The sequence below is a fragment of the Hylobates moloch genome, unplaced genomic scaffold, assembly GCF_009828535.3.
Source record: "Hylobates moloch isolate HMO894 unplaced genomic scaffold, HMol_V3 SCAFFOLD_13, whole genome shotgun sequence".
Taxonomy (NCBI): Eukaryota; Metazoa; Chordata; class Mammalia; order Primates; family Hylobatidae; genus Hylobates; species Hylobates moloch.
In genome coordinates this window covers 27309118-27330003 of record NW_026652288.1, presented here as the reverse complement: position 1 = coordinate 27330003, position 20886 = coordinate 27309118, and the positions used below count along the sequence as shown (strand labels likewise).

General features: G+C 40.4%; 1 protein-coding gene across 4 annotated transcripts in view; it reads right to left on the bottom strand.

The window, feature by feature from the left end:
• Positions 1 to 2199: 2199 nt before the first annotated feature.
• Positions 2200 to 20886, bottom strand: part of ZNF512 (zinc finger protein 512) — a 40786-nt gene continuing 22099 nt past the window's right edge. For 2 of the 4 annotated variants that reach the window (XM_032172564.2, XM_032172565.2), the window contains exons 10-14: positions 18077 to 18271; positions 10469 to 10570; positions 9412 to 9474; positions 8163 to 8261; positions 2200 to 4262 (exon numbers count right to left, since the gene is read on the bottom strand). In XM_032172564.2, coding sequence (XP_032028455.1) covers positions 3954 to 4262; positions 8163 to 8261; positions 9412 to 9474; positions 10469 to 10570; positions 18077 to 18271 — 768 coding nt within the window. In that variant the 3' untranslated portion in view covers positions 2200 to 3953. The remainder of the gene's footprint in view (positions 4263 to 8162; positions 8262 to 9411; positions 9475 to 10468; positions 10571 to 18076; positions 18272 to 20886) is intronic. The other 2 variants (XM_032172566.2, XM_032172567.2) reach the window with 1 other exon arrangement.

The following is a 20886-nucleotide window of genomic DNA, read 5'->3' as shown; positions in this document are numbered from 1 at the left end:
TTAGTTCTTCTGTTAATTCCCCTCCTGTCACTGGTGTCCTGATTATCTAATTCAGGAGTGGGTAACTTCCACCTGATCTCAGTTCATTTTTACTTAACATCCCAGGTAATGGATATGGTATACTGCTTGTGGCTGTCCCTTCCAGGGTGAGGGCTTGAAGACATTAAAAGTTGAATGATAACTGATTTCATACCTTGAAATCCATACCTCTAAGTGAGCAGCAAATTGGCCAACTAAGATTTCAATCTGCATTTTGTCTGCTTTGCTATTTAGAAAATTACACAGGGTTATGTTATAGAAAGTGAGTTTAGATGGAAAAGACCTCTGAGGTGAAATTTAAGACCTGCTGATTGCTAAAATGAAGCCTACAATGCAAAAACTGGGAAAGAAACTATTCTAGGCAGAGGCAACAGTGAATGCAAATGCCTTAAGATAGCAATAAGCTTGGTAGGTTCAAGGAACAGAAAGGTGTGTGTGTAAAGTATAGTTGAGGAATGGTCACAGAGCATGGGTGGAGGAAAGGAAGATGAGGCTATTAAGGCTAGCAGGAGTCATGAGCACAGAGGCATAGGCCGAGGGACTTTAGCAGGTGAATGAGGTCTGATTTACAATTTTAAAAACTACAGCTGTTAGGTGGAGTGTATCCAAGCCAGAAAAAAGCGGAAGGAAACTAATTAGGAAGATACTGTAGTCTAGGCAGGAGGTAATGATGGCTTAGATTGGAATGGCAGTAGTAGAGTGAACAGATTCAAAATGTAGTTGGTGGTAGACAGGACTTGCCAATGGATTTGCTATGAGAAGAGAGAAGAATCAAGATGAAACGAGTAAATTTCTAAAATTCTCTTTTAAGGAGATGTGCAGAATATTCTTTATATTTTTTGAGACGGTCGCCTTTTGGCTAAGATCAAGTGTAGTATCTGTTCTTATCAGTATATTTTTTGAGACGGTCTCACTGTGTCACACAGGCTGGAGTGCAGTAGTGTGATCACAGCTCACAGCAGCATCTCGACCTCCTGGACCCAAGCAGTCCTCCCATCTCGGCCTCCCAACTGGCTGAGACTATAGGTGCACACCACGATGCCCAGCTAATTTTTTTTTATTTTTTTGTAGAGATGAGATTTCATCACATTGCCCAGGTTGGTCTAGAACTCCTGAGCTCAAGCGGTCCTCCAGCCTCAACCTCCCAAAACGTTAGGATTACAGGTGTGAGCCACCGTGCCTGGCCCCAGACATTGAGACATATTCATGATGATACAAGAAACCCTACTCAATTTTATAGCTTGTATAGTATTCTACTGTATGACTATATCGCAATTTATCCATCCTGATAATGGATAATTCTTGTTTATTAGAGTAGGCCAACAAAGAGACCCAAGAATGTATAATGTCTCAAATAACAGACATTTATTTCTTGCTCACTTAATAGTCTCAGATACATGTTCCTGGTTGGCAAGTGGCTCTCCTTCAGGAGGTGATTCAGAGACTCAAGATATCTTCCATTTTGTGTTCTTCCATCTCCTAGGGCCCCATCATCATCTGCATTTAGCCAGAGGAAGGGTAAAGAAAGCTTGGAGGTACACCCACTCAAAAGTTCTAACCTGCAAGTGGCATTCATCACTCCACTCACATTCCATGGGAAAGGAGTTAGCTGGCTTCTCCTTCACTAGAGAGTGGAGGGAAGGGGGATAACTGGGAAATACAGTCTAGCCATTTGTTCTATAATCCCGTAACTTGCAAAAGTGAAAGTAGATCTCTGATACATGTTTTCAGTATTTCTCTATTGTAAACTGTACTGCAATAATCATTCTTTTTTGTGTCTCTTGGTATGCCTGGACAAGAGGAGTTACTCTGTGTATACCCAGGAAAGAAACTGCTAAGTCTTCGGGTACACATCTTCAACTCTGCTAGATACAGCCAAATCACTTTTGAAGTGATTGTACCAATTTGCATTCCAAACCATGTATGAAAGTTCGTAATACAGTCAAACTTAGTTTGTTAGTCTAATGAATTAAAAAAAAAAAAACTTTAAAACGCAATACTGTGATTAGAATAGTCTATAATGAGTCCTGCTGATCCCTGGTCTTGGTCAGGAAAAAGGAAAGGAATGCCTGCAAGGGGTCCCTGGATGAAACTGGGCAAGTTTCCTATACTAATTCACTTTAATCTCAAACTACTTATTTTAACCAGCATAATTCAGGAACCAAAGAACTACTGAGACAACTGCATGTGGAATTTATTTCAAACTCACCCCCATCTCCAGCCATCTTCTTACCCCCATACAGTGTCAAGAAGTCATGCAGCAGGTCGGCGTCAAAGAACACTGGAAACATCTTTCCGAGAGTCATTTATTTATTTTGTCATTGCCAAACATTCCCCAGGTCTTACTCACCAGAAATTAATATAGCTTCTTCATTTCTCCTCCCTGACAACCCTCAACTACTGAAAGGGCTTTAAGGGCACACTGCCAATGAAAATGCAGAGTGCATATACCATGTCCTTAACTTGTTTCAAAACTACCTATTCTGGCAGTATCCAATTCAGGTTTCAGTGCTCCCTTGTTTGAAGTGGTCTTCACAAAAGCCCACATTTTAAAGCTATTTGGAGGAGCACAAAGAGTTAAAGTGGTAATAGCCTTTCAGAATTTGAAAAGGTAGTACTTGTCTATATCAGGGTTCATTTTCTATGTGGCATATGCCACAAAAATAGGCAAGAATATATAAGACCAATATTTATGCAAAACGGGGAAGAGAATCCAGAAACACGACAACAAAGCTGCTCTAACCATGTTCCAGAGAAAGCCACCACCCTCAAAGAGAAATAACCCATTAAACATTACCAGGTAGGCATGAGGTACAGAAAAAGAATTTTTCTTTCCAGCTCCAGATAAATATCTACATCTGGTGTCAAAGTCTCAGGATATAAAGAGGAGAGAACTCCATATATAAAAGAGGATAGGACAATATTCTCAGAAAATTCAAAAAGACAGAAGTTGGCTAAGGGGATGGGTGAAAACAGTGGGGCGTAGACTAACAAGTGAGGTAAAGTCCAGGGAGAAGGAATGCGCACCTTGGTTTTCCTTTAGTGGCACTACCAGGAGCACTAGGAGACTGTCAAAACATCAGGGGCAATGTGATACTTCTCAATTCTTAAAACCAAAGAAGCAAAAATAAGCTTCAGAGGGCAAGTGATCATAGCTATGGATGAGGCCTCAGGCTCCAGGAAAGTTGGGGCAGTATTTATTGCTGCTTCTACTTTCTCTTCCCTGTCATTTTAATGTTTGGGTCATGTTACTCCTAAGGCTGCTTTTCATGTCTGTGGGTCTAGTCATTGCTACTTGGTACAAAGCATTTCCCAGTATAAAAAGCATAGGGTAGTTCTAGATTTTTCATCCTAAATCCATTTTCTTACTTTCAATCTTAAAACCATATTGAGAGGACAAACAGCCTCCATAAAGTTTGTTTCCCAAGGAGACAGTGTAATCTTATTATGTGAATGACAACAATTCTAGCTTCTAGACTTGTTATATCACAAATACAAAATGACTAAACAGTTATGGTTTTAAAAAATTAGTTTGGAATGGTTTCACAAGCTAGATGATGGAGCAGCTACTAAATCAATGGAGCTTCCAAGAACATTCTATACCCCAGGAAGGAAAGGACAACCAAAAAGTTTTCTTAGTTTTGTACAGGGCAAGAGCCTTGAGAGGGAGCTCTTTGGGCAAGATAAAAAAAACAAGAGGACTTGACGAGGAATAGCAGGAAAACCTACTAAAAGGGGAGGGGGGAATCAAAGTGTAAGAAGGGAAGACAGTGAAATTTACACAGGAGGAAGGAGCTGAGAAAGTCACAGCCTTACACAAACGCTGAAAGAATCTTCACTCAGTCCTCCCAGCACAGGTCCCCGTGACAACAGCATCACATCTGCTTTCCTAGGAGTGCTTTTACACTGACTGCCTATTTCCTTCCTCGTTTATGATTAGTCTTTGGGGGCTTTACTTTCTGGAACTGTGCTGGCACTGGCTCCTGCTCTGGTTCCTTACAGGAGGCTGACACTACCAGTTCCTCATTATTCCTCCTCTGATCCTTCCCTACTCTAAGACTCAGCTCTGTCTCGGGAAGCTCAATGCCAGGCTGCTGCCGCCTTCTTAGAGACCTTCTGCTCCTGTGCTGCTGCCTCCGCTTTTCTTCTTCTTGCTGCCGCTGCTTTATCTTCATCAGCTTTTCAAAGCTTTTGGTTGTTGTTGGGTTTACAACGAACCAGTCCTAGAGAGGCAAAATAGAAATGTCATCCAGTCGAAAATATAGTGAAGAACATAAAGAAAGGTGGAGGAAGAATGGAAAAAAGGCATGATTAGGGCAGAACACAGTAAGAAGGAAACAGATATGGAACCATACCTCAGGATTCTATATTTTAAGATGGAGAAATCCAATACAGAGCAGCTATTATAAGCACACATTTTGTAAGGCGTAATTCTAGGGACTTTAACAAATGATCTACAAAGTCCGTTTACTTAGCATCATCCCATTCTTATATCTCCTGAGTATAAATCTCATCATGAGGTGTAACACACTGAGCCATAGGAGATTTTTATTCCATGATGGCATCGTAACTAAGAGCACAAATTTTGCAGCCAGGCCCCCTGGGTCCAAATCCCAGCTCTGTTTCTAGATACGTGACCATGGGGAAATTACTTAACATTTTCGAGGCTCACTTTAAAAAATTAAGCGGTAGGGGACATGAAATCCAATTATAAAGTATTTTTGCCAAAAAAGAAAGAACTTCAATCTTATCAGGTGATCTGTGCAGTCTTTTACATCTACCAATTCATAGGAAAAGCCAGAATAGGGAGTTGAGCCCAATCTCTCTGCCCCACTGGAAGACTCCACTGCAGTGGTCCCTGTACCTCAAAAACAAACAACAACAACAACAAAAAGCAAAAAAGAAAAAAATAGCCAGAATAGAGGAATACTACCATAGGGTGCAATCAGCGAAATTCCAGAATGTGGGTACATGTATGTGACAAGTGATCCGGTTTCTTCAATAAATGGCAAATTTGTAAAAAGGAAGAGGAAGCTTTTAGTCTTGCACCATGCAATGAGATAGCCACTAGCCACATTTGGTAAGTGATGTGTTTAAATGTGAGTAGAACAAATTAAGATATGCTTTCATGTAAAATATACACCAAATTTCAAAGACTTGCTATGAAAAAAATGTAAAATATCTCAATAATTTATTGATTTACATGTTAAAAATAATTTTAGATATATTGGGCTTAATAAATTATTAACAATTTCATCTTTTTAAAATACTTTTTTAATGTGGCTACTAGAAAATTTTAAAGTACATACATGGCTCACAGTACATTTTTTTGGATCGTGCTGCTCTAGATTAAAACAAACAAATGCAATATTTAGACCTTGTTTTAGATCCTAATTTGAATAAATCAACTCTGAAAAAAATTATAAGATAATCAGGGAAATTTAAATAATAACTAGATATATGATAATATTAAAATTCTTAACTTTTTTAGGTATAATAATGTTTGTGGTCATATGTTTTCAAAAGTCCTTATCTCTTACAGATACATATTGAAAGAAGCACTTACAGCTGAAATTATATGTGGAATTTGCTTTAAAGTAAGCCTTTAAGGGAGGAGAAAAGTGAGGTTATAAATGACACAAGATTGGCCATACACTGATGATTGCTGAGGATGGCTGACAGCATACTGGGTTCATTATGCTATTTTCTCTACTTTCATGTGTTTGAAATTTTCTGTTAAAAAAAAAAAAGTAGTGTAAGAAAATGTGATGGAGGGAGGAAGAAACAGGGTAAAGATGTTTTACCACCCACAAAATTCATAAATAGAGGCATAAATCAATAAACAAATGCCTGGGAGCATGCCCCAAACCAAGTGAAATTTGTTGGTTCCAACTCTGTTGGTTTTAACTTTTTAGGAAGAAAATAGACAAACCATTTAACTATATAAAGGCCAGATTTTGTCAGGAGATAATTACCTTTTTTTTTTTTTTTGAACAGAGTCTTGCTCTGTTGCCCAGGCTGGAGTGCAGTGGCACAATCTTGGCTCACTGCAACCTCCATCTCCCAGGTTCAAGCAAATCTCCTGCCTCAGCCTCCCAAGTAGCTGGGATTACAGGTGCCCGCCACCACGCCCAGCTAACTTTTCAGTAGAGACGGGGTTTCACTATGATGGCCAGGCTGGTCTCGAACTCCTGACCTCAGGTGATCTGCCCGCCTCGGCCTCCCAAAGTGCTGGGATTACAGGCGTGAGCCACCATGCCCGGCCAATAATTACCTTTTAAATACTTCCTAAAGCAAAAAAAGATATGCTATTATTACTAAAAAGATATGACTGCCTTCAGAAGACATCTCAGATTTTGGCTAGGGATTCTGAAAGCTTATGCCAGTAAAGCAACAGAAACCAAATTTTATGGAAGTAATTAAAGCTCACATTGTTAAGTACTACCAAATTTGAGGGCAGAAAATAAATAAAGGTGTTCCCTTTATTTTTCCACATCAGGCAGCAATAGTTTCTGCAGTAAGATATTCCAAGAGAATGCAAATTGTATTCCTAAGCTGTTGTAGTAGGACTATTTAATTATATCATAAACAATTTCTCTGTTCACCTATATTACTAAAAAACCTTCCCCAAGAGAAAACCCTTGACCTTCTGAACTTTTTTTTTTTTTTTTTTTTTTTTGAGACAGAGTCTCACTCTGTCACCCAGGCTGGAGTGCAGTGGCGTAATCTCGGCTCACTGCAAGCTCCGCCTCCCGGGTTCCCGCCATTCTCCTGCCTCAGCCTCTCCGAGTAGCTGGGACTACAGGCGCCCGCCACCACGCCCGGCTAATTTTTTGTGTTTTTAGTAGAGACGGGGTTTCACCGTGGTCTCGATCTCCTGACCTCGTGATCCGCCCGCCTCGGCCTCCCAAAGTGCTGGGATTACAAGCGTGAGCCACCGCGCCCGGCCTGACCTTCTGAACTTTAAAGCATTTTTATACACAATTTTACAATTTTTTTATTTTGAAAAATTACAAACCTTCAGAAAAGTTGTAACAGTTCAATGAACAATCAAATTTACCATTGTTAATCTCTTTCCTTCCTCTCTTCCTTCTTCCCTCCTTCTTTCTTTTGCTGAACTATGTGCAAGTTAGTTGCAGACATCATAATACTTCATCCCTAAACACTTCGGCATATATCTGCCTAAGAACAAGGGCATTCTCCTGCATGACTACAACTATCACCTTTGGGAATGTTAACACTGACACAATACTATTATTTAATATAGTGAGCATTCAAATTTCCCCAACTGTCTCAATAATGTCCTTTAGTTGTTTTATCCAGTATTTTAAACAGCGTTAAAAATGGGTTGCCAGAAGACTTTAGAATGCTAGAAGGCATGAACGTATAGAGATCACTGTGAAACAAGAATTTCAAACATGTAAACTCAACCTGGTTCCCAAATGTTTGACTTAATTGGATTTAAAGGAATTAGAAGAGTTCAGGCCAGGCATAGTGGCTCACACCTGTAATCCTAGCACTTTGGGAGGCCGAGGCAAGTGGATCACCTGAAGTCAGGAGTTCAAGACCAGCCTGGCCAACATGGCAAAACCCCATCTCTACTGAAAATACAAAAATTAGCCAGGCATGGTGGCAGGTGCCTGTAATCCCAGCTACTCAGGGAGTATTGCTTGAACCTGAGAGGTGGAGGTTGCAGTGAGCCCTCCAGATTGGGCAACAGAGTGAGACTCTGTCTAAAAAAAAAAAGAGTTCAAGGATGCTTACAGTCACAGTGATTTTTTTTTTTTTTTAGTCAGGATCTCTGTTGCCTAGGCTGGAGTGCAGTGGCACAACCAGCTCCCTGCAGCCTCAAACTCCTGGGTTCAAGCAATCCTCCTGCCTTGGCCTCCCAAAGTGCTGGGATTAGAGGCATGAGCCACCCCGCCCACCCCTCACAGTGACTTCAAATACTTTCACAGAAAAATACAATTATATATCTAAGTTTAGAGAATATTTTAACTCTAATGTCTCTGGTAGCCACTTTAGAGATACTTTCCTTGACAGCCTTAGTCCATAACAATAGGGACAAAGTCTACCTCTCTTGTGGCTTATATATCAGGCCCACAGGATTACAAAAACCTCACCTCAGCATGGACAGAGTTGATGTGATACTTGACACCACTCTCTGACACAAATTCTTTCTGACATAGAAGACATTTGTATTTTCCAGCCACAAAGTTTCCCTATTTCCAAGAGAGAAACAAAAAAGAATTATTGGTAAATTCAGAAACACATACCTGGGCTATGTGTAGGGATTGTTAGAGATGAAAAGAGGGAATTCTACTTCACCAAAGATAAGAAGGAAAAAGATCCAATATAGTAACAGATTTAGGAAAACCAGCTTGGATGAATGATTACCAACATAAATCCATCCTAGTGCAATTCTGTTCCAATCACCCACCCTACTTCAACACAACCTGAAAGTCCCCTACTTTTTCTCAGGTAATATGCCACATCTTTCTACCTTCCTATGTTCCTTTCACTTCACTTCCAGGTTGTCCTCGTTCCTCCCCCAAAATGATCAAATGCCCAAAATTCACCAGAGGCACCAATGTACAATTCTTCCCACTATGATCCACTGTCGCAAAAAGTGCCTTCAAAATCCAGAATTAGAAGAGTGCCATCCATAATACCTAGTTTAAGGACTCAGAAACTAGGATCAAGATGACAAACTCCTAAGCATTCCTGGACATATCTGGTTTAGATGCCTACAACTCCCTTGTTGCCTTCAACTGAGACATCTCTCCCCTCCTGAAGCTTCAGGTTTCCATGGTGCTCATTTTGTGTGAGGAGATTGGAAAATGGCAGCAATTCCCATGGCTGGTAGGTTGTAGGACACCTGGGTCAACATGGAAAAGATTCAGTGAGGTGAATGGCTGTTAGCCTGACACCCTATCCCACCTCCCATCCCCAGAGGCCAGTATGGTTCAGATGGGTATAGAGGATCTTTACCAATCCAGGTAAGCACATGTAAGGTGATTCTACAAAGTTTTAGGCCCACCCAAACAAGGCAGGCCCAGTGTAGGAGATGCTCCAATGCAAGGAGCTGAATCTCTTCGAATTCAGGGACAGGAACTCAGAACAAATATATTTTTCTCCGAATTCCTTTAAATTGATAATGACTTGTGACTATGGTGATCTTTTCTAAGTCTTGGACATGCCCTGGCATCCCACCCAATACCAGACCAAGAATCTTAGAGACATAAAAAACTAAAGCAGCCTCTGAAGATAATGGTAAACAGGACAACTAGCTGTTCACCTAAACTGAATTCTCTTCCACGTCAGACTATTTTAGAGGACATGTTAAGATAGTAAGTTTAAAAAGTTACAAACCAATGTACAAGAGCCCAGGTGAGCTTTAAGGCCAGATACACTACTGTAGACAGCCTCACAGCCCTGCAAAAGAGAAGAAATAGTGTGAAGACTATGCCAAATAGCTCCCTTCTCTGAACAATCTGGCCATTTACACTGACCAACTCCACATTTGAAGGAAGAAAACCAATAATTTGTGCCACAAACCAAACGAAAAAAGAATATACATATAAGCTGCAAAAGAAGGAAAGCCAAGGAAAGCTAAAAAGAAAAGAAACGGAAGGTGAACAAGTTGTTTAGGAAAGATTAAGCCATTTCCTTCCCTCAGTACTTTCTCTGACACTGAAGAGAAACATGGAAAATTATATAGTTTTTTTTTTAATCTGCTTTATTTAGTGCAAATGTGTTCCCACTTCTTTTATATTTACTCCTCTGCAAAGTACTGAATCTACTATAGCTGTGATAGTTTAAAGATGGCTCTCTCTCCCTCATCTTGACTCTAGAAAATAAAAATATTTTTAAAATCGTAAAAATAAAGATGGCTGCAAATTCTCTTCCACTCTTGCCATCAAGAAGTGGAGTCTATTTACCCTTCCTGTGAATCTGGGTTAGTCCCATGATTCCTTTGATCAATAAAACACCATGGAAGTCATGCTGTGCAAATTCTGAAGCTAGATTTTAAAAGATCTGCAGCCCTGCTTTCATGATCTCAAAATATTCTCTGAGAAGTCAGTCACTGTGTACCCTGCTGGTAGCCCAACTACTCTGCTAGAGAGAGAGGCCATATGGACAGCCAAGCTCCCAGATAAATGCAGCTGCACAGAAACCATCTTGAACATTCCAGTCTGAGTTTCCAGCTGAATGCACTTTCATGAGCGATTCCAGCTGATGGTACATATCGCAGGAGAACTGCCCTGCTGAGCCTTTATAGAATTATCGCTCTATGGAATTGTGAACAAATAAAATAATTGTTTTAAGCCACTGAGGTTCAGGTATTTTGTCATGAAGGAATAAATAACTGAAGCAAGAGCAGATGCTTGATAAACATTTACTGAATAAATGAATGAGAAAGAACCACCTGGTTAGGACACTGAATACGATGATATTTCTTGATATCTGTCTTCCATTTATGTAGTACTTCCTGGCTGAAGGTAGGTAGCCCTGGACGAGTATATTTTAACTACAAGACAAGACAACCAGAAACATTAGATAAATCCAACTCCCAACCAAAATATCCCAAAAGTTTCACACCCAACTCCTTAGGTTATATAATTCTGAAATCTATACTCCTGTACACAAAAAAACTGTAAGATATAAGACCCTGTAAAGTACCTGAAACTGATAAGTATAATGGTCTATTGTTTGTCTTAGAAAAGTTTGATTTTTAACAGAGGACAAGAGACTCAGATATAATACTTCACCTACAGTTTAAAAAGAAAAAAAAGCTACAGAGTACTACATAGAATTAAAATATGTGTTTAAAAAGAGAGATTCATAGGTTCTAATGATTAGGAAAGAAAAAAATAAATTTAAAAAATGTTAAAAGAGAGAAAGGGATACAAATTCGCATTCGTATACTGAGTCATACAAATAAATGTAGATGAGTAAAAGGTTAGAAGTGTATAAATCAAAATATTAACAATGGTATTCTCTGGTAGAATTTTTTTTTTTTTTGAGGTGGAGCCTCGCTCTGTCGCCCAGGCTGGAGTGCAGTGGCACGATCTCGGCTCACTGCAAGCTCCGCCTCCTGGGTTCACGTCATTCTCCTGCCTCAGCCTCCCGAGTAGCTGGGACTACATCTCTGGTAGAATTTTGAATCATTTTAATATTTTTTCCTATTTATCTGCATTTTTAATTTTTCTTCAATTATAACATGCTAATTTTGGTATTTTTAAAATTCTAAAATAAAAAAATGAAGGTTCAACATAAAACAGGGATGTGAGAGGAATAAGGGAACAGGATACATAATATCTGCTTATACTTCAAAAGTAGAATTATTTCGCCGGGCGCAGTGGCTCACGCTTGTAATCCCAGCACTTTGGGAGGCCGAGGCGGGCGGATCACGAGGTCAGGAGATCGAGACTATCCTAACACGGTGAAACCCCGTCTCTACTAAAAATACAAAAAAAAAAATTAGCCGGGCGTGGTGGCGGGCGCCTGTAGTTCCAGTTACTAGGGGAGGCTGAGGCAGGAGAATGGCGGGAACCCAGGAGGCGGAGCTTGCAGTGAGCCGAGATTGCGCCACTGCACTCCAGCCTGAGCGACAGAGCGAGATTCCGTCTCAAAAAAAAAAAAAACAAAAAAAAAACAAAAGTAGAATTATTTCTAGCACTTCTTTTTACAGGCTTTGACGTGAGCTGATCTCTCCTTACAACTACAACTAGAGTTTCCAGAGAGCAGAGAGCAACCTGCACAGACAGTTCTTGCGAAGTCCACCATAGGTAAATAGCTATATTTCTGGTAAGTAAACAATCTTTCTGCTTTGACAGTGGAAGTGTCTGAAAAGAAGCTGATTCTCTGCAACAGAAAAACACACCCAAAGCCCATAAAGGTAATGGAGGAAGTAAGGAAGGTAGCCCAAAGAACCTCTGGTAAATCTATAAAAGAATAGAGTACACAATACTTTTATAGAGTACAGAAGTGGCTTTATTTATAAGCATTTAGTCTCCTCTGAAGCTAGTGTAAATGGGCCTATCTAAAATCTTTTTTACAGCTCCATAGTACATAGTTTATATAAATATAATTATAAATGTATCATATATGATACATATTTACTATCATAAATATGATAGTAATAAACTATCGTATTAGTAATAGTAATAAACTATCATATTTATGTAAATGAAGTACTATCCAGCTATAAAAAAGATGAGGATGATTTTTATGAACACATGTGGAGTAATTTCCAGGATACACAGTTGACCCTTGAAGAACATGAGTTTGAACTGTGCAGGTCCACTTATATGTGGATTTTTTCAACCAAACAAGGATCAAAAATACTGTATTCTCAGTACACAAAACCCATCTATACAGAAGACCACTTTTCATATACACAGGTTTGGCAGGGCTGACTGAGGAACTTAAGTATGCACAAATTTGGGTATTCACAGAGGTCCTGGAACCAACGCCCCACATGTACTGAGGGACGACTGTGTGTGTATATATATATATATATATATATATATATACACACACACATATATATATACACATATATATACACATATACATATATATAATGTGTGTATATATATACTTTTATATATATGTATTTACATATGTGTATATATGTATATATATGTGTGTGTGTGTATATATGTGTGTGTGTGTGTGTGTGTGTATGTATATATATATATACATTTTTTGCTCTGTTGCCCAGGCTGGAGTCCAGTGATGCTATCTTGGCTCACTGCAACCTCCGCCTTCTGGGTTCAAGCTATTCTCCTGTCTCAGCCTCCCAAGTAGCTAGGACTACAGGTGTGCGCCACCATGCCCAGCTAATTTTTGTATTTTTAGTACAGACAGGGTTTCACCATGTTGGCCAGGATGGTCTCAATCTCTTGACCTCATGATCTGCCTGCCTTGGCCTCCCAAAGTGCTGGGATTACAGGTGTGAGCCACTACACCCGGCCACAACTATATTATTAAGTGAAATAAAGCAGAGTATCAAAAAAATTATCTGTAGTAAGAAAGAAGGGGATATAAGAAAATACACATGTATCTGATGATCCATCACATAAAAATACAGGAAGGATAAACTAAAAATGAATGAGTTTGGTTATCTTTGGAGGTAGGTAGGAACACAGTAGAAAGAAAAGGGGAATGGGAATGGAATAGTTGGGATGAGGAGTAGTGACTCAGAACATATCTCTTTGAATAGGTCTGATTTAGAACCATGGTGGTTTTATATTCTCTCAAAATAAATGAATAGTTACATTAAATAGGATGTAGGGGAAATCCAAAACTTAATAAAAATAACACATGAACCTATTACAAATAAGTGACACAATGATGGGGGCAGAAAAGAAAAAACCAACCTCAGTAACTTTGGAAAATACTATTTTCACTATATACTGTAAGGCTGAAGATGAAAATAAGTATGCACAAATATAGAAAATTTGTTTTTTACAAGAGAATGAGTTGGTAATTCTGAAACTATTTTATATACTACTAGAATTGAGCAAATAAGTAAATATACTGTGGATAATGAGAACCAGGTTTCTCACTGTTGGAGAAAGAAGTTACAAATACAGAAAAAGGAAGACTAGAAGGAAACTTGTGGTGTTGGATTGGAAATGAAGGTCTCATGGCTTTTAATATACATACAGATAGACAGCCATAAAAATAAATATGGATGTGTATGTGTGCATGTATGACTATACATGCCTTTATATCCTAACTCTATCCACCAAGAAGGCACAGAAACAATGACACTCCAGTAGAACTAGCACTTAAATATTCACTTCTAAATATATTCTTTAATAAAAGGAACCAGGATTCCTTAGAGAAATGGTTGATTCCAGGGCTGGGGCAGGAAAAATGGAAGATAAGCCTACGGCCTGTCTTATCATGTCATAAAGTAAAAAATCTTCTCAAAAAAGGATAGGGGATGTCAAAAAGACATAGGAGCCCACATGAAAGAGCTCTCAACTGCCAAATCTGGGACACACTGAGCAGCAAAATAAATAATAATAGCATTGGATTATAACCCATGAAATAAAATAAACATCATTGAGTCTCTACTTATACAAATAAATAGAGGAAAACAACAGATCTTTTCACAGTAGAGTTCTAATCAATAATCATAGAAAAAATGATGGAAACTGAAAATCATTATGTAAACATCACAGGCATAACTGTTGCAGGCGGCCAGGCTCAGTGGTTCACGCCTGTAATCCCAGCACTCTAGGGGGTGGATCACAAGGTCAGGAGTTCGAGACCAGCCTGGCCAATATGGTGAAACCCCATCTCTACTGTAACTACAAAAATTAGCCTGGTGTGGTGGTGCACACCTGTAGTCCCAGCTACTCAGGAAGCTGAGGCAGAAGAATTACTTGAACCCGGGAGGCAGAGGTTGCAATGGGCCGAGACCACGCCACTGCACTCCAGCCTGGGTGAGAGAGTGAGACTCTGTCTCCAAAAAAAAAAAAAAAACTGTTACTGGCAAATATCGTCAATAGATGCTAATCTAAGAAGGCAACAGTATGATAAGAAACAGGATATGTGCATATTCCATCTCCCCACAAAATATTCACTAATTACAAATGGGAATATTGTAGTTTTGCCATTGAGATACTTAGAAAACACACCCTAAGCAACTGATCAAAATTATCATCATCAGTAAGAGACATATCAACATCATATACCTTTTGATATGATACATGGAAAAGGGCCAACATTGCTTCAGTGGTATTCTTGCCAAACACATACAGAACTCTCAACCTAATCTTGAGAAAACATCATGCAAATCCACGTTGGGGAACATTCTACAAAATAACCAGCCAGTTCTCTTCAACAGCATCAAGGACACAAAAGACAAAGCCAGGGGAACTATAACAGATTGGAAGAGACTAAGGAGACACAGAAATGAAATAAAATGTGGTATCCTGATAATATCCTAAGGTATGCTTATGTAAGATGTTGGCATTAGGAGAAGCTAGGTGAAGAGCATTTGGAAACTGCTAACTAGTCTAAAATTATCTCAAAATTAAAAGTTTTTAAGAAAGAATACACATTGCTTATATGTACATCAAGAAACAGTGGAAAGATACACAAGAAGCTAATAAGAATGGTTAACCATGGGGACAGGACAGAACAAGGACAAGGTGGGAGTGGGCTAATTCAATGTTTAGCATCATTTTGAGTTTTTGAACCATTTGAAGAATATGTTATCACTCAAAAAGATTAAATTTTTATATTTAAGAAAGAATAATGCCTTTTATCTATACGCTGTCAAAAATATAAACCAGGCCATGCACAGTGGCTCACGCCTGTAATCCTAGCGCTTCAGGAGGCCGAGGCAGGTGAATTGCCTGAGCTAAGGAGTTTGAGACCAGCGTGGGCAACATGGCAAAACCCATCTCTACAAAAAATTAGCCGGGCGTGGTTGTATGTGCCTGTAATCCCAGCTACTTGGGAGGCTGAGGCACGAGAATCACTTGAACCTGGGAGGCAGAGGATGCAGTGAACCGAGATCGCGCCATTGCACTCCAGCCTTGGTGACAGAGCGAGACGCTGTCTCAAAAAAAAAAAAAAAATATATATATATACACACACATATATAACCTATTTGATGATTTTAGGAAAGCATCTGCTAGATGAGAATACCCAACTTTATCAATGAGTTAACAAATATTTACTTATTTATTTATTTTAGAGATGGAGTCTTGCTCTGTCACCCAGGCTGGAGTGCAGTGGCGCAATCTCGGCTCACTGCAACCTCTGCCTCCCGGATTCAAGTGAATCTCCTGCCTCAGCCTCCCAAGTAGCTGAGAGTGCAGGCAAGCACCACCACGCCCAGCTAATTTTTTGTATTTTTAGTAGAGACGGGGTTTCACCGTGGTAGCCAGGATGGTCTCAATCTCCTGACCTCGTGATCCACCCGCCTTGGACTCCCAAAGTGCTACAATTACAGGTGTGAGCCACCACACCGGGCAACAAATATTTATTTATTTTTATTGTCATTTTTTTGAGATGAAGTCTTGCTCTGTGGCCCAGGCTAGATTGCAGTGGCATGATCTTGGCTCACTGCAACCTCTGCCTCTCAGGTTCAAACGAGTCTCCTGCCTCAGCCTCCCCAGTACCTGAGACTACAGCTGGGACTACAGGTGTGTCCCACCTGGCTAATTTTTTTTTTTTTTTGAGACAGATTTCTGCTCTTGTCGCCCAGGCTGGAGTGCAATGGTGCGATCTTGGCTCACTGCAATCTCTGCTTCCCAGGTTCAAGCGATTCTCCTGCCTCAGCCTCCCGAGTAGCTGGGATTACAGGCACCTGCCTCCACGTCCAGCTAATTTTTGTATTTTTAATAGAGAAGGGGTATCACCATGTTAGCCAGGCTGTTCTCAAACTGCTGACCTCAGGTGATCGGCCCGCCACAGCCTCCTAAATTGCTGGGATTACAGGTGTGAGCCACTGTGCCCAGCCACTAATTTTAAAAATATTTTTAGTAGAGATGGGGTTTCATCATGTTGACCAGGCTGGTCTCGAACTCCTGACCTCGTGATTCACCCACCTCAGCCTCCCAAAGTGCTGGGATTACAGGCGTGAGCCACTGCGCCCAGCCAGTTAACAAATATTTAAATTTCCTTATGACATCCTATGCATAGTGAAACCTGACTGTAATATCATGAGATAAATATCACTGTGCAAAACCCACATTTAAATTGGATTTAGATAGTCATGTACTTTAGCCTGTAGCAGGAAAAAAAAAATGTAGAAATAAGTCCAAAACAAGAAAGTATACTCTAATATTCAAAAATACAATCCAACTCCTTGGACACCAGGAGCGTCCACCAAGAGTGCACACCTACCACCCTGGACTAATTTTTAGACCAAAGAAGACCTAAGTGTTAGAAACTAGGGTTTGACCTTCTTTTCTTTTCCTTTTTTTTTTTGGAGACAGAGTCTCACTCTGTCACCCAAGCTGGAGTGCAGTGGTCCAATCTTGGCTCACTGCAACCTCCACCTCCTGGGTTCAAGCGATTCTCCTGTCTCAGCCTCCTGAGTAGCTGGAATTATAGGCACCTGCCACCACACCAGGCTAATTTTTGTATTTTTAGTAGACAGGGAGTTTCACCATGTTGGCGAGGATGGTCTCGATCTCTTGACCTCATGATCCACCTGCCTCGGCCTCCCAAAGTACTAGGATTACAGCCTTGAGCCACTGTACCCAGCCTTATTTTCTTATAAGACATAACATTACTCTCACATAGGTCAGAGCCCTATGCCAAATGTGAACTTCTTGATACCCTGGAGAATAAGAGGCCCTTTGCTCCTCTCTTACTCCTTATTACGTATCCCTTCAACCTGTTCCCAAGACTATCCGACAGTCATATATCCTTGTCTCCTTTTGGCTAAATAATGCCCCTTCCTCTATGTTCTATTCCAATAGATTCTAATAGATCCAAGGGCTTCCAAACAGGTTCTGCACCCCTCAGAAGTATGCTTGGGGCCGTGTAGGGGAACAATAAAAGTATCAAGAAGAAGAAGGCCAAGTAGACAAGGCTTTGGGCTCACTACTCACAGCTACTCAGAGCAAATCTGTTTTTAAGTTATTTTATATACTGGTGTTTTGCATAGGATTTTATTTTGAAAAAAGCGGGGGAGAGGAGTTCTGTTACTACAAAACAAACTGAAACCACTTATCTCAACTAAATATAAACTACCACATATGAACTAGCAAAACAAAAACACATTACACAAAAATCTAATCTGAGAATTCAGGTTCCCTCTGGAATTAATCCAGAATTAAGAGGGCTCTTTAAGGAACTTATGAAACAGACTGTCACTCTAGAACCTAACTGAATCCCCAAACACCGAAGCTAGATCAGATGTACTCTATCTCCAAGGATAAACAAACAAAATACTGCCTATCACGTACTTACTCAAGTGCATTTACTTCTCTGTGTACAGTAGGCACAATGTTAGACATAATGGTTCCCAAATTGATACATGCTTCTGCCTTACCTTTCGATCATCAGGTACCAGGTCCTGAAGCACCTTCCTCTTGGGCCATTCCTTGGCCAGTTCAGCAGAGGCCAGCTCCTGCAGGTGGTATACAGCTATCTTGGCAGAACGTCTCTGAACTCGGCCCCCACTCTTTGACTCTAGGTTCATTTCCTTTAAGCACTCTGGCTGTCCTGACTCTGGAAAGAAGGATATCTGCAAGAATGAGACACAGCAAAACATAGGCCTGATAAGTGGCATCCATCACAGCCAGTGATTAAAGGCTGAGCTTCCTGCTCTAAATATCAAAAGAGCTACGTAGTAGATTGCTAACCACTAGCATCAAGTTCCACCATATTAATGTATATTTTACTGTTAAAAAAAAAAAAGCTTCTTAGGGCCAGGCGTGGTAGCTCACTCCTATAATCCCAGCACTTTGGGAGACCGAGGCGGGTGGATCATCTGAGGTCAGGAGTTGGGAGACCAGCCTGGCTAACATGGTGAAACCCTGTCTCTACTAAAAATATAAAAATTAGCTGGGCATGGTGGCACACGCCTGTAGTCCCAGCTACTCGGGAGGCTGAGGCAGGAGAATCACTTGAACCAGGGAGATGGAGGCTGCAGTGAGTGAAGATTGCACCATTACACTCCAGCCTGGGCGATAAAAGTGAAACTCTGTCTCAAAACAAAAAAAAAAAAAAGAAAAAAAAGGCTTCTTAGTGGTTAAAAAGACACATTCGTATGCAAAGAGACAAATCTTAACCCATCCCTCACGCTATATATAAAAATTAACTCAAAATGGACCATAGCCCTAAATGTAAAACATAAAACTATAAAACTTCTAGAAGACAGCAAGGGAGAAAATGTGTGTGATCCTGTGTATGTTGGTTTTTTGATGTGTCAAGTTGGCTGGGATACAGTCATCAGTTAGTCAATCAAACATAAATCTAAGTGTACTGATGTGAAGGTATCTTGTAAATGTGATAAAAGTCTATAATTAGTTGACTTCAAGTAAGACAGATCCAGCAGAAGAGGCAGGAGAGATTCAAAGCATGAGAGACATCCAACCTGCTGTCTCTGACTTGAAGACAGCTATGAGCCAGGGAATGCAGGTGACCTTTGGAAAGTGAGAATTCTTAGCCCACAGCAAATAAGGAAAGGAACTCCTGCAACTGCACGGAACTGAATTCTTGAACAACCTGAATGAGTCTGGAAACATGTTCTCTCACTAGAGCCTCTAAAAAAGAACAGCCGTACCGACACAGATTCCAGCCTGGTGAGACTCTAAGCAGAGGAACCAGCTGAGGCATCCTGTAACTGGATTTCTGACCTAAAGAACTGTGAGATAATAAATGTGTGTTGTTCTAAGCCATTCAGTTTGTGGTGATTCACAGTAGCAACAGAAAATTATACACTGAGGGCCAGGCACAGTGGCTCACGCCTGTAATCCCAGAACTTTGGGAGGCTGAGGCAGGTGGATCACCTGAGGTCAGGAGTTCGAGACCAGCCTGGCCAACATGGTGAAACCCCATCTCACTACAAATACAAAAATTAGCCAGGCACAGTGGCGGGCACCCGTAATCCAGTTACTCAGGAGGCTGAGGCAGGAGAATCACTTGAGCCCAGGAGGCAGAGGTTGCAGTGAGCCGAGATCGCACCACTGCACTCCAGCCTGGGCAACAGAGTGAGACTCTGTCTCAAGAAAAAAAAAAGAAAATTATACATTGAGTTAGGCAAAGATTTCTTAGATATAACAAAAGCATTATCCATAAATGAAAAAATACATAAATCAAACTATATCAACATTTAAAACTCTGTTCTTCAAAAGACAATGTTAAAAAAAAGATAAAGAACTTGTATCCGGAATGATAAAAAAAACCCAGAATATATCCCAAACTTAATAAGACAACAAAAATCTTCCTTCCAAAATGAACAAAGGATTTGAACAGACACTTCATTAAAGACATACAAATCACCAGTAAGCACATGCAAAGATTGTCAACAAGATTAAGCATTGTTAGTCATTAGGGAAATGAAAAATTTAAACCACAGTAAAGTACTACTACATACCTATTAGAATGGATCAAAAAATAAAATTGACAATAATAAATGTAGACAAGGATGCAAAGCAACTGGAGTTCTCATACTTCACTGGTGGGAATGCAAAATGACACAGTCACTTTGGGAAACAATGCAGCAGTTTCTTATGAAGTTAAATATACATTAATCATATGACCCAGAAATCTCATTCCTAAGTATTTACCCAAGGGAAATTAAAATTTATTTTCACATAAAAACCTTTTTTGCCAGGTGCAGTGGCTCACACCTGTAATCCCAGCATTCTGGGAGGCCAAGGCGGGCGGATCACTTGAGCCCAGGAGTTCAAGATCAGCCTGGCCAACATGGCGAACACCCATCTCTACTATAAATACAAAAATTAGCTGGGCGCAGTGGCACTCGCCTATAATCCTAGCTACTTGGGAGGCTGAGGTGGGAGGATGGCTTGAGCCCGGGAGGCAGAGGTAGCAGTGAGCCAAGGTGGCGCCACTGCACTCCAGCCTGGGCAAAAGAGCGAGACCCTGTTTCAAAAAAACAAGACACAACAATCTTTTTGTTTTTTGTTTTTGAGTCAGGGTCTTGCTCTGTCACCCAGGTTGGAATGCAGTGGCACCATCTTGGCTCACTGCAATCTCCACCTCCTGGGCTCAAGCCATCCTCCTGCCTCAACCTCCCAAGTAGCTGGGACTACAGGCATGTACCACCCACACCCAGCTAATTTTTGTATTTTCTGTAGAGACAGGGTTTCACCATGTTGCCCAGCTGGTCTCGAA